The 14,529-nt window shown below is 39.5% G+C and overlaps 2 protein-coding genes across 8 annotated transcripts in view; one reads left to right on the top strand and one right to left on the bottom strand.

Moving 5' to 3' along the window:
- Positions 1 to 1,117: 1,117 nt before the first annotated feature.
- On the top strand, positions 1,118 to 6,224 carry LOC306938575 (C-type lectin domain family 4 member E-like). Of its 3 annotated transcripts, XM_079522810.1 has the most exons (8): positions 1,118 to 1,385; positions 2,912 to 2,989; positions 3,436 to 3,558; positions 3,647 to 3,670; positions 3,753 to 3,794; positions 4,621 to 4,772; positions 4,934 to 5,064; positions 5,521 to 6,224. In XM_079522810.1, exons 1-8 carry the CDS (start codon positions 1,157 to 1,159, stop codon positions 5,708 to 5,710), a joined length of 969 nt encoding a protein of 322 aa, XP_079378936.1. In that variant the 5' UTR covers positions 1,118 to 1,156; the 3' UTR covers positions 5,711 to 6,224. The 3 variants fall into 3 exon arrangements, with proteins under 3 accessions (XP_079378936.1, XP_079378937.1, XP_079378938.1); XM_079522811.1 differs by lacking the exon at positions 2,912 to 2,989; XM_079522812.1 differs by lacking the exon at positions 3,436 to 3,558.
- A 2,709-nt stretch (positions 6,225 to 8,933) lies between these two features.
- Positions 8,934 to 14,529, bottom strand: part of LOC306938573 (zinc finger MYM-type protein 4-like) — a 28,981-nt gene continuing 23,385 nt past the window's right edge. For 3 of the 5 annotated variants that reach the window (XM_079522807.1, XM_079522804.1, XM_079522808.1), the window contains exons 24-26: positions 13,526 to 13,849; positions 12,014 to 12,161; positions 8,934 to 9,976 (exon numbers count right to left, since the gene is read on the bottom strand). In XM_079522807.1, coding sequence (XP_079378933.1) covers positions 9,721 to 9,976; positions 12,014 to 12,161; positions 13,526 to 13,849 — 728 coding nt within the window. In that variant the 3' untranslated portion in view covers positions 8,934 to 9,720. The remainder of the gene's footprint in view (positions 9,977 to 12,013; positions 12,162 to 13,525; positions 13,850 to 14,529) is intronic. The other 2 variants (XM_079522805.1, XM_079522806.1) reach the window with 2 other exon arrangements.

Genomic DNA, 14,529 nt, shown 5'->3' with positions numbered 1-14,529 from the left:
GAAAAGTGTCCACACACACAGGCCTACCTCGTTCTTTTTCATGTCAAGGACCCCCACATTAATATGTATTTGGCCGTGGACCCCCATCTGATAATATTTTGTACTATAGGGAGGGACCCCCATACAAGATTTGTGTTGAAAAAGTATTTAAAAACTATTTAGACCGTTTCATTTTAGTTTCAATATGTTGGGGAACCCCCGAAACCCACAAGTTCACTAGAACTAACATGTTACAATGTTTTGGGAGGTGACCTGATGTACTTCCACCCCCCTACTCCTCCTCCCCCCTCCCCCTGCGCGTGCACGCACACACGCACACTGTGTACACACGCACACTGTGTTAATGTCTCAGTCAAATGACCTCTTCTATTTACAGGGAAACAGGTCGAAATATTATTTTTTTATTTTGATAATGAATTGTTCCAGCAGCCCCACAATATGAATTCATTTTGATGTTTTTTGTTTTGTAGGCAACTATTGTATAATCGCAATATTCCTCACAAGGGTGTGCTTTACCATGATTATTGGCACTTCAGTGATGCTTGGGACCTCGACTACGTCTCGTTCCTGACAGCATCACTGTCGTCACGTGCCAATGTCACGGTAAAGCACACTCTCTCGTGTAATATTGCTTAAGTGAATGGACTGAGGTAACATTAATACTAGTTGAATCAACACACAAATAAGTGCACATGCGCATGCACGTATGCATGCATTCACATTGTTTGATTAAAACATCGTATTGATAATTATCATATAATTTCATTAACTTTTACTTGGTGTTGGTTCTTCATAATGGACAGTCGTGAGGATTGAGTAACTTTCGAGAGATCATGAAAGACTGTGGTCACCTCTAGCTTCCGTTAGTATAGCCTACTCATTGTGCATTTTGTGTGTGTGTGTGTGTGTGTGTGTGTGTGTGTGTGTGTGTGTGTGTGTGTGTGTGTGTGTGTGTGTGTGTGTGTGTACGTATGTGTGTGTGTGTGTGTGTGTGTGTGTGTCTGTGTGGTTTATTTTCATTGGTGCACAAAGAGTGATCCGTCACATGTGAAAGAAGTGCCATCTACATTTAGGTTAGTAGTGAGAATACAGTATATCTTCAGTGTGTTGTGAAGAGGTCAAATACTTGCAGGAAGAATTAAGTCATAAGGTACAAATGGCTGTAGCGAGGCATTCTGACAACATTGAGGTCCAAGATGAAGACCAAGACGATATAAACTACGAGAATGAAACCACCGTCACTACAAGAAGAACTAATGTAGAAATGTCTGAAGAAGGACATTATGAGCGTCTTGATCTGCAAAAGAAAGACGATGCAGTCTATGAAGATCTACGGACCAAGACCAGGAAGCACAAAGGCCTACCGAAGAAGATACGGCAGTCTGGTAAGATTACTGAGACAAAAAATACCCCCTAAAAAACGTTTTAACCTTTTAAACAATCATCTTACTTCTTCCATTTAGCAAAGTGATGCGTAGCCTTTCTGTGAGCCAGTTCAGGAAGAGGTCGGCAGGGTCGGGACAACAAAACAATACAAATCTGAAATAGGCCTAATAATTCAAAATTAGATCTTTCAAAATGACATATAATTAAATATATGGGGAAATCCTTGAATAAAGACAACTTTTCAGAAGTAGTGAAAATATCCTAAAAAACGTGGTCGTATTATAATCGGGGACTAAACTATTTGACATTCAATGTTCTTTTTCTACAAATGAGTCTTGAAAAAGATTTACTTTCCACAAATACCTTAAACATGATTCAGTGTTTCTATAAAATTCAAGTAAACAAAAACGTTACAATATATTTTCTAATATTTGTATGTGTTGGAAATCTGGCCAACTGCAAAACTCACTCAGGAGTGTACATTTCTATTGATACATTAAACTTCTACTCCACTTGTACCTCAGAGGCAAATGTACTTTTTACTCCACTTTTGTTGCTATAGTTGATTGAGTTACTTTGCATATTAATCAAAGTAGCCTATAAATAAAAGATACATAGATTATGAATTGCATAAAGAACAGACCTGAATACTAGAAAAAGTGCCCTTCTGGGCACAGGTCTCCACCAGGAGGATAGGAGTGTGTGTGTGTGATGTTTGGCAAAATGTTTAGGAGCAATATAAATGTGTGTGTGTGTGTGTGTGTGTGTGTGTGTGTCGCGGCTTGGCCTGTTGTAGCGCCACCATGAGGCTGATTTGAAAACGGTCAAGTGGCATTTCTTCCAAAGCCTAGTGGGAATATGCATGCACAGTTTCACCACAATCGGACGCTGCGTTGAGTAGTTGTGGCGATTTGTACAAAACGGGTACAAAGCGGGCTACTCCTGAAAAGTTTAGAAGCCAATCGTAGCCAATGAGGGTGGATTATGAGAAATCAAACAAACCCGTCTTGATCACATGATTATGGAGAGCATGTGTACCGATTTGCGTGAAATTTTGATAAAATCTGAAGGAGTAATATTAGAAAATGTGTTTTACATATGTCGGCCTCCTGGTGGCACTATAAAGAGCAGATGTGAAAAATTCCAGGCAAGGGTTTTTCCTTGGCTTCTAGGGAGTTGGCATACAAAGTTATCCACAGATCCGTGCAGTTAGAGGTAAAAACACTTTTCGGCCAGTTATAAATCGTTAAAAATCGTTTGTACCAGCGTCAACTAAAATGTTGAATGAGGCTCTGAAACTGTGAGAGTTTCGATTAACCATAGGCCTACTGTGTGCACTTATGTAATGTTGTGTCTCCCCTGTGTTATGTATTTTTATGTTTTGTTGTCACTGATGTTTTGTTTGTGGCTGCAGCAGGGGTGAATGCCCAAGACAAATTTCCCTTGTGGACAATAAAGTTTACCTTAACCTTGATGATTTAAAAAAGCTGCATTCATTAACAGTTTTTGTTCATGTCTGTGTCAGCTTCAACATCAAATGAGAGCACATATGAAGTCAGATTTCCCAGAGCTCAGGGCAATGATCCTTCCCAAAACCCCGCTGGTAGGTGTGAGTATTCTTATACTTCTATGGGCCAAAACTGAGAGGTCAAAGAAACCCTAAGAACATCCGGTCTGCCAAATTGAACTGAAATATTAATAGTTGATATTGAGGATACTGATAAAAGATATAGGGAATACAATGTGGATTTCCACAAATTCCAATGAAATGCTGACATGTACAGTAAATGTACAGTAAATGTCTGGACAAGGAAGTACAAAATAAGAAATGTCCTTGAAATGTATTAAGACACATTAAAACCACAAAGTAAGAAAGTCTAATTGTATGACCTTCATGATGTCCAGTAAGGACAGAAACGGCAATGTAGTTAGAGAAAACACTGAAAAGAATAAAATACTCAACACAATTAATCATTTAGTGCTGCCAGTGCCATAGATGGCATATATAATTAATACTGTCCCTATTTCATCACATCACATGTTCAAAAGGTAATTCTGCGTCTCAGCCAGTGGGGTCAAAGGTTGCCTCATGGAGCTGTGATATAGTGAAAGTGGGACTGGGACTTCTCTGTGCCCTCCTGTTAGCTGCATTGATTGCCGTAACTGTTCTGTGTGAGTATACAGTATACACTGTTGGCCTCCCATCACATATATTTTATTTTAATTAAGAGAATATCTGATGAATGTCTTTTTTCTTCAGATATGCAAACCAAAGACCCCACAGGTAAGATCAGATATGAGTTTGTACTGTATTAAATGTTGTGAATTTTTTAATATCTGACAAATGTTTGAACTTACACATACAGATATGGAAAACCAAAAAATCCTACTACAAAAGAATCTCACAGGTAAGAGCAAAGGGCATAATGATGTTGAGTTAATTTAAATAATTTATTTTAAGAAATTACACCAGCAGCAGAATTTATTTATATTATCATGTTCGTCAAGAACATTACCTTTCAGCTAAACTATATGAGAGTTGCGACAGTCAATGTTGGTTAAAGATTTTCTTTCTTGCTTTAAAAGACAGTACTAAGAAACTAACATCCTGCCAAGCAGAAAAGTTTTCTTGCCCACAGTGTATTCAACCTAACCTGACTCCGCCAGATGGGGCAGCAGAGAGTACACTGGGTTCCCCCCTCCTGCTCCCATCTGGGAACTCTCAGGCAGACTTGATGCCCGGCCACAAAACGGCCTGGCCAATCAGCAGCAGCTTGAAGCTAGAAGCTGCTGCTAGAAGCTGCTAGAAGCTGCTGCTGATTGGCCAGGCCGTTTTGTGGCCGGGCATCAAGTCTGCCTGAGAGTTCCCAGATGGGAGCAGGAGGGGGGAACCCAGTGTACTCTCTGCTGCCCCATCTGGCGGAGTCAGGTTATATTCAACCACCAAATGGTAAATAATGACATTTTCTCATACATATTTACAATTGATAAAGTGATCCTCTCAATGTAAATGACATGAAATATCATGGTTATACCGTACGTGAAGTGATCGCTTCTTCAAACATCAATAACATTACAGGTTCCACTAAATATAACTCAGACAGTTTGTCTGAAGTATATGAGAGACAAGTAACAACAGTTCATACTGTATTAATAATGTGCAGTGTGTATTTCTTGTGTATGAAGTATTTCTTGAAGTGTTAAACTTTCCGCCTACTGTAAACCTCTTTAAAGAAACATGTACCAAACCATGTGAATCAGGCTGGGAGTCTGATGGAGGAAAGTGTTACTTGTTCTCCTCAAACAAATACACTTGGGAGCTGAGCAGGAATGACTGCACACTGGAAGGAGCAGACTTGGTTAAAATAGACAGTAAATCCGAACAGGTAAGATAGGATCAATGATTTAGAGCTGTACATTATACTGTTGTGAGTGTTGTCCTACATGTTACATCCTCAATTTCTTAGATGTGTTTTATAGTTGGTACAGTGGCCTAATACAGAATTTATTTACAGCATTATAATTTTCATCACAATTTTATATCCAGAGATTCCTACAAGGAAAATTGATGGAAAAAATGGCTGAAGCTGAAGACAAGTTCTGGATTGGACTGACCGATTCAAAGGAAGAGGGCAAATGGGTTTGGGCAGATGGCTCCCCACTACTGACTGAATTAAGGTTTGACTGTTTTCATTAATGAAAACTTTGATCTCCCGTTGTAGGTTAAAGGCAGGGTAAGTGATTTTCTTTGGTTAAAATAAATGTATTTTCATGTCGGGATACCAATTTTATCCAATTAGGATAGAGAACGTTAACGCAGTCAGGATAAGTGGAATTGAAAGTGCTGACACAAAGAAATGAGCAGACAAAATTGGAACTGGAACACTATAAACATTTAAGCTGATAAATGGCTCCTCTCTCCTGATTGGCTGAAATGTCGTCACCTATACCTGAAAATGGAGACTCATGTTACTGAAGAAACACTCTATAGTAATGATCACAATCAGAATATAGTGATTTACCGAAATACCTTAGTTTTAACCAAAAAATATCACTTACCCTACCTTTAATTAAATCGGCTTGCTTGGTGTTATAGTAATACTTTTCAATCTCTGTGATCTTATCTATGTTTAGTTTCTGGAGTCCGGGAGAGCCTGATAACTGGAATGACAGAAATAAACGTCCTGGCGGTCAAGACTGTGCAAGAATGGGGGAGACTGGTGCTCTGGAAGATACTTGGTTTGACGCATTCTGTGACATACCACACAAATACATTTGTGAGAAACAAGCAGACTCTGGCAAGAGGGTATGCGTCTCAATCTAACTTTACTATGCAGAATGTTTTCTATATTTATACTATTTTCAAATGTATAAATCTTTTTGAAAATAGCAGAGCTACAAGCTCACAATGCGTTGCGATGAGACACATTGTGAGCTTGTAGATCTGCTATTTTCAAATGGCCGAAGTGAAGTGGTGGCTGAAGTGGTTAATGTATGTTTTGTAATAATAATCAAAATCTACTAGTAACTAGTAACAAAAGTTGTCAAATGTAGTGGAGTAAAAGTACAATATTTGCCTCTGAAATGAGTGGAAGTAAAAGTACTGAAAATTGTACATACTCAAGTAAAGTACAAATACCTCAAGTCTATTTAAGTACAGTACTTGAGTAAATGTACTTAGTTACTTTCCACCACTCGTAAATATATATATTCTTTTCATATTGTTCTTTTTTGTCTTTTATCTGTAAAAGCTAAAAGAATTTCTGGCCTTTGAACACCTTGTTATAATAGCATCCTCTTTCCCCTGCCCCCTCCTTTCTCTGTAAATAAACCTATTGATGCCAGTGTTTTTTTTCTTTATGTATATGTATTACTGATTATTTGTTATGCTTTTAGTTGCTAGCATAAACTTTGACTGTAGATTACTACCTGTAGGCTACTTTTAACACATTTGTTGATATTAAGTATTCAATCAATCAATCAATAGATCGATCAATAGAGAACATTTGTTTTTATCCCTTCTGCCATGCCTTACACAGTCTATGGCTGCAATTACATCAACCTGTATCATGGCCACAAAGGGCAGCTAAAAACCATGAAGCATGGGTTGTAATTTTCACATTCATAGATTTTACACCACTGACATCATGCTGGAGTAAACCTTTTAGCACACAATTTTGATGGACTTTCAGAGACACACAGAAGACAGCTCAGTTTTTTTGGCTGGATATGGAACATTAGCCCTATAATAGATTGATTGTGGTAGTAGGTCACAATTGTGATAGTGTCACATTCAGTTCAATTCTTTAAAGTAAAAGAAACGATCGCTAACAAAGAAAGGAACTTGTTTTGAGGAACAATCCATTATTGCACATACTGTACACCCAAATTAAATGACTCAGTAGGCTAATATAGTTTGCGTGTGATGCTGAGCCAATGTAATTGTTATTTTATTTATGTGGTGACTTCAAATGTGCTGAGAAGTGACAGCAAATGTGTGAACCAAGAAGTAAAAAAGAGGAAGTTCCCTGGAATAGAAGAAGGTGGCTGTGAAAGAAGCCTAAAAGTATAAAGTCATATAGATAGTAATTCAAATGTGATGGCCTGTTGTGTCCCTTGTGTCTATGATAGTTTAAAACCTTTTGGCAGCCTGCATAGTGCATATTCGACTACCGGTATTTTATTGCAGATTCATGCATGTCAGTGTGTTTCCAGAAATGCTTAGTTTAAAGAAGCTCAGCAAGTATCGTGAATTGTGACTTTAAAATATATATATTATTAAAAGAAAAGATAAAATCGATTTGAAGTTTGATTAACTTTGGCAGCCCTAATACTTCTTCATTACTGTACACATAAAGGTAGTTAACCTATGTACGTGAAAAGGTTTGAGCACCACTGATATAGCAACATATGTTTTTTCAGATTTTAAAAGCATGCATATATACATGCATCAATAAATAAAATAAACATATTTATATCATTTTATAAAATATAACAATCAATCATATGAGCGCTTGATCAAATAAATTCTGAACAACTCAGATATTTTGATTAGAGGTCAGAGATTGCACAATAAAGTGCAATTATCTCTGTGTATTTTGTAAAAATACACTGAATAATCTACAGGTTTTCAACTTTCCCCCTAAATCTCTTGAAAGGACTGAAATGTACCAAACCATGTGCACCAGGCTGGGAGTCTCGGGGAAGAAAGTGTTACCGGTTCTCCTCTGACAGTTAGTTAGTTAGTTAGTCTCCTCTGACAAATACACTTGGGATCAGAGCAGGATTGACTGCACACACTGTATAAGGGAGCAGACCTCGTTAAAATACAGTACATTCTAACTGTTAGAATGTACTGTATTTTAACGAGGTCTGTAGAATCTAACAGGTATAAGATGGGATCAATTATGATACATTATACCTGTGTCCTACATGTTACATCCTCATTCTTTTAGATGTTTTAACAGTAATAAGGAATGGTGCTTCAATATAGAATTTACAGCATTCTAATTTAGATCACAATTTTATATTCATATTCCTACAAGGAAAACTGATGCTAAAAATGGCTGAAGCTGAAGACATGTACTGGATTGGAGTAAATATCACTTTATGTTTGATTATTTTTTTTCCTGTATATTCTTTATCTCAAGCACTTATTTTGAGATGTAATTATAATGGAAGTCAATTTATTTGTCAGATCAGGCTGAAATCTTGCCTAAATTATAATTTGGGATTTTCTATATTAAAATAAATCTTATGTCATATCATACTGTTCTTTTTGTCGGAGACAACCTCTCCTGCGTGCCACTCCCCATTTCCTGTCAGTCTACTGTCCTCTCATAAAAGCACAAAAATGTATCTTCAAAAATAAATAAAGAGGAAGTTCCCTGGAAGAACATCATGAAACTTCATACATGCTTGCTTACAGTAGGCTACAGTATTCAGTCTGCCTGAACACTCAGTCTTTTAATTAAATTTTACCTACATTGTCATATGGCTGTGTTTTGTATCATGTCCATCCATGTTTGTATTTTCTAGTTCATGTAAAATGTTACTTTTTACTGGTTACATTTTACCAATCTGAAAACCCATCAGCAAATAAAGGAGAAACAGCACCCTCAACAGTCTGTCTCGAGACAAAAAATATATAAACATTTGAGGTTTGTACCTCAGTTGTTTACATATATTTCTAAAGAATGTCAAAATAACAAATGATCTTGGTCATATTGATTACTGAGGGCAGTTGTGTTGTTCATTTACAGTAGTTCTATAACAAAAATATTAAAGCTAAATATCTAAATTTGCTGTGGGAAAAATAGATAAATTGTGGTCTTAACTTATTTTGAACTGAGGCGGATTCTAAAAACACCTTGTAAATCCTGGCCTAAATCTTCTAAAAAAAACTTTATTTATATAGTAGCATCAAATATTTTAAACTTTTGAATACTGTAGGCCTACATACTGTACAGAAACCCCAAAAGGGGTTCCTGTCCAGAAGGTTTATAACACCAAAAGGGGTTCCCACCCAGAAAACAATACAAAGTGTATATTTTAAGATGGTTTTCTTTTTATTTAAAAAGCATATGCATTACAAAATTCTACTCTGACAACATGAGTCTCTGACAACAGAAGGAAGGATATACAGTAGGCTACAGATACATAGCTTTAATGAACCATTAGAGGGTAGCACTTCCACACATTTTCAAAGTTTAACTATCAGAAACAAGCCCATGGGTTCAAATATGCAACATATAGAGACTCAGGGAATTAACAGGGTGTCTATGATTGACATTCCAATCATTCATGACTCATCACCATCTAACGGTGTTTATGATTAACATTGAAATCATGACCCATCATGCTCTAACGTCTTCAATGGCACCATGGGGAGTAAATGTAGAAAAATATTGGACCCACTTTTTATGAGCAGCTCGTCATGTTCACAATTAACATGCTTTGCATTTAACCCAAATTTGATTAAACTCCAATAGCCTTAACAATTTGGTACCACAGGAACTGAGAGATACAATGTACAGTAAATGGAAACTTTCACATTAAAAATAAAGTATGTATTAATCAGAATATTAAATTTTAGCCCAGAAAACTACCACAGACAAAAGGTCCTGTAATAGGACAAATGCAGTTTGTGGACACTACAGGTTGTATGTGTGCTAAGGTTATGTAAGCGTGTTAAAATGGGTTTCTACATAGATTGACAGGAAAGTGGCAGCTTGGGGAGGAGCAAACTTTGAACAAGTGTGGAAAATGACCAGCCCTACAAAACAAATAAAACGAATGCATTACAAAAAACGTCATGACTCTTCATCTCTCAGTTCATTCCGAATCCTCGTCTTCGGGGACAAAGAGCGGGTCATCTGGGTCTTTCTGTGCCTGCGGGTCTCCCTCCTCGGCCGCTGCCTCCGCAGAGCGCAGACGGAGCATCTCCCGGACAGTGAGGATGCGCGTTAGCATGGCCTGCATGGTGTCGTCGTCCAGAGGGGTGGTGGAGAACCACAGGGGGCTGGTGGGCACACAGCTGCGCTCCGGGAGGAGGTAGAACATGTTGGCACGCTGCTTCACAGACTCAGAGCTGGGGGGAGGGGGAAAGTGGAGAAAAGGCTTTAGGTTTGGGGTCGCTGCGTCGCGTCTGTCCATGGAAGGGACCAGAGGTTTTCGCTTCATCCACTCTTTTGTTTGTCTTCCTCTCGGGGGAAAGGTTTGGTCATTAATAAAGGTCTTCTGGGCGTGGGGTAAAAACCTTCATGCACACTACGGTCCATGGCACATAACTGGACATTGTTGGCTCTGGAGCAGCTTTTTTTGGTTGAAAATCTTCAGTGCCAACTACCATCTTGTGGTGAACATACATAACATTTATTTCTCAAGACTTTGACTTCTTCGAACTGGGTAGGACAGGGTTGGTTCACAACGATTGTAATTTTGAAGGCAAATCAAATTCAATTCACAGTGAAAATGTACAGACAAGAGTAGGGGGAAGATGTTGACACAGGCATGGTACTGGCTCAGAATCTAAGATGTTGCAGACACGCCAGTTGCAACAGCTAACATGGCAACTCAGGCTTATTAAGCTGATAAATATATCACAGTGGAGGTCAGAGTGTCTGAAAGTCTGCCAGTGGTCATGTGTCCTGTCACAGCATCCTTTCCAATACTCTTATCTGTAGCTGCGACTGCTGAATTTCTCTCCAGGGATCAATAACGGTTTAGCTTATCTAAAGCAACACATTGAACCCTATAGTGCCTGCTTCACTCATTGCCAAATCACTATGCACTAGTGTCAGATAAACGCTATAGTTTCTCTAGGGTGTGTAGGATGGGTGACAAATTCCAAATGTACTTTGTCAATGAATTTAGCTTTCTCTCTCCATTCTGTCATAAACTATAGTAAAACCAAACCAAAACAGGGCGGCGGTGGCTCAGGGGGTAGAGTGGCTGGATGGTAACTGCAAGGTTGCCAGTTCGAACCCGGGCTCCCCCAGAGTTGGTGTCGAAGTGTCCTTGCACTATATATTTCTAAAACTATGAAACATTTCAAAGATTTCTTTTCAGTCAAACATGTCCACCGTAAGATGAACCTAAATAGGTTTGAATGGGGTTACTAGGTGTAAGTATGTAGGACAAGTAACATGCCAAAGTTTGTGTAATTGCCATTGAGAATTCATTGGGCGTTTAAGTTAAATAACTCCGGAACTACAAATCATTTCAAAGTAAAAAGTTCCAGCATGTGTCTCCACAGTAAGCTGAATTATAAAATGTGTGAATGGAGTTTCTACGTGAAAGTGCTTTTTTGACGTGCCAATATCTGCCATTGTAGCCTGGCTAATAAGCCAGACTCAAATCACACTGTCGTGTGGTATTTGAGTCTGGAGATGCTGTGTATGGATCTTGTTTCCCGGGGGGCGGGTTCAAACATTTTCTCTTTGACGCAATTGGTCAGAGCTACTGTCAGTCAAAGGTCTCAAGCATTGAACGTCACTGTACCAAAGCCCACCCATATTGCATACCGTGTCCCGATTGGCCACACCAGTTCTCTGGTGTAGGAAATGGGCGTACAATTGAGCCTCTCCAGACCGTAATCCGCCGGCAGGTTTTTTTTTTGCCAACGGCTGATTCGGTCTGGCTTATTAGCCAGGCTACTGCCATTGAGCCCCATTATAGATTTCTCAAATTTGAAAGCACTATATATTTCTAAAACTATGAAAGATTTCAAAGATTCCATTTCAGGCAAACATGTCCACCGTAAGATGAACCTAAATAGGTTTGAATGGGGTTTCTAGGTGTAAGTATGTAGGACTAGTAGCATGGCAAAGTTTGTGCTATTGCCATTGAGAATGCATTGGGCGTTTAAGTTAAATACGGGGGGACATATTTTGACAGCAGAAACTGCCTGTCATAATTTCTATTCCAAAGCCCCCCCAGGTACATTATATATTTAAACTATTTTCAGCAATGGTACACTTATTTTTTCAGTGGGCTGGTCATTTTGAAAGTAGATCTCAATGTGTGGGCACCCCTGCTCTATACGTATACATTATGTACGGTTAATGTATTCAAATGAGAGAAGATCTAATGTGCATGACCGATGGAGAGGGAAAACCAGACGTACCACTTGGAGAGGTAGAACTCGTAGAGTCGGACTGGACAGCGGAGAGGGTTAGTCCTGTTCTCTGCCATCTCCAGGGTCACTTCGTTCTCCTTCGTCTCCTTAGTCTCCTCCTCCTTACGTTTCTTAGCAGCCGGGGCACCGTCTGCATCTGAGAGGAACACACAGGGACACACATCATTCCATGTAGGGGCGGAAAACGCCAGGTACCTGGCGATGCGATTACATCGCCAGGTACGAGGGTCACGATTTGATTAATCCCGATTAATTGGGCTACGTTACAATCCCGATTAATCATGATTAATCACTCACTGTTAATCACTCAGTCACTGTGTGGCTAATAAACAAAGTGCTTTCTAATGATTATGATCATGAATATATATTCTTTTAAAGTGCACGTTTTTAACTCAAATCTTTGCTTCTGGGGGGGGGTCCATAGAACAAAATATTTTCAGATGGGGGTCCGTGGCCAAATACAGAACATCAATAAACAGATTAATCGAACACTCAGGCCAGCACCTCCCCATCAAACTTAGAAACATTAAGCAGCTTTCTTTAAAAAAAAAGAATCAGTTTGTACAAGCATACAACAAATATATATTAATAATGACATAAGATGTCATGTCATTAACAAATAAAGAAATACATGGGCAGGATTTCGGTTGAGGTCAGCAGCACTGTCAAATTGTCTTTATTCTTTGTTAGGACAAAAAAGGTGCTTCTCTTTGTTTCCTTATTCAGGGATTTAATTTTCAGTTACTGAAGTGTCATTAAGGAAGCTTGGGGTCAGTTCTTGAGACTATATATATATGTTACACTTTTCTGTTTGTTTGCACACATTAAGGAGCATTTGGTTTAAAGTATTTTACAAGTGTATGGCAACATTTTGGATTCTATGACGTTGAGGGGACACGGGAACTCGATACAACTCACGTTTGTTGTGTGAAAACAAATACAGTGGGAACAAGACCATATTGCCCACTGACATCCAGAGATGCAGTCAAGATGTTCCCTTTCTGTCATCTTTTTTCTCTTCCCCTCCGCATTGGTAACTCGTTCTGTTTTGGTTGTTGAAAGCTAAAGCGTGTGCGAGGCTACATACTAATTCCTACACGGGTTGTGTTTATAACCACGCGCCCGGACAAGTTAAGTTTACTGAGGTTAAGGTTAGGGTTAGGTATAGTTTTACTGAGGTTAGGGTTAGGTTTAGGCTGTCAATCACAGCGACTGGCCAATCACAGTGTGTCGACTGCACAACCCGTGTAGGCTTTGGTATGTCGCGTGTGCGAGCGCTGTGTGCGTCACTCTAAACGGTCCGGTACGACGCCGCAGCATAGTCTCAGATTAGTTCCGCCCTTTTGCTCCGGTAAAGAAAATATTATATAATCGATTTTTGACATTTGTGCATCGATGAATTATCGCGATTAATTGGATAATCGATTTTTTTTCCACCACTAATTCCATGTGCATTCCAACACACTTCGTTATTTTCAGTCAAGTATAAGTCAGGTTTACCCAAACCTGACGTCTCGTGTCGCGGCTCTGCGGTCGAGGTCGTACCTCCTTCTGCTGCGGCGGTGTCGGCGGGAGACGCCTCCACCAGCTCGGCGGCGAGGGGCGGGTAGAAGCGCAGCAGGCTGGTGTTCGAGTTCTTGGCGTCCGTCCTGGTGCAGCGCATGAGGTGGGCGAAGGACAGCTGGCGGTTCTGCTCCACCGTGGTGAAGCCAAAGTGCTTGCAGCAGAAGAACAGCAAGGTGTTGAGGAGGACCGTGGGCGAGTAGGCGCCCAGCTGCTTGCACTCCCAGAGGTACTCCTCCTCCACACGGGAATGGATGTAGCCTGGGAGAGAAGGGACGTTGTAGCCATTAAAACCATTTCAATAGCCTATTCAAACCGGGAAAGCATCCGTGTCGTTTTAGATTTGACCTTTAAATATATATGCTGTATTATAGCAACATACGTTTTTCAGAAAACTTTAGTTTAGTTACGGATAATGTAGTTACGTCCTCCTAGGCTATTTTAGCATGTCATCTTGACTGACTATCGATTTTTCATTTGTATGTGTACTGTACGGTATATGGTTAAAGTGCTTGCGTTTCACAGACAGTGTTGGTGATGTTTTCATCCGTTGTGCTCCTTCTGGTATGTAAACAATATTAGATAGCAGGTTAACCTTGGAAAAGGTTTACAGTATGCCTCTAGAGTTGCCTGCTTAAAATGTCAACCCTAGTTGCCCAGGGAACTACGCAAATTGTGATGGTTGACGTGATGACGCCAGATACTGTATATAACACTGTATCACTGTTCAACACACCAGAAGAACATATCTGGAACTAAGCCTTTCCAACGCTACTAATATTTGAATGGTTGGTTTATATTCTGTGGATTGGCGTCCATTCATGCACCACAAAACAGTGGGGAAATTCAACAATTTAAACCAAAGACCAGTACTTAAGGGACATTGAGGCCCAATGCATTACAATGGTAGCGGTGCCGCGCAGCGCGCACGTTCCTTCTCC

Source organism: Electrona antarctica (genome assembly GCF_951216825.1).
Source record: "Electrona antarctica genome assembly, chromosome: 15".
Taxonomy (NCBI): Eukaryota; Metazoa; Chordata; class Actinopteri; order Myctophiformes; family Myctophidae; genus Electrona; species Electrona antarctica.
This window is presented reverse-complemented; position numbering and strand designations above follow the sequence as displayed.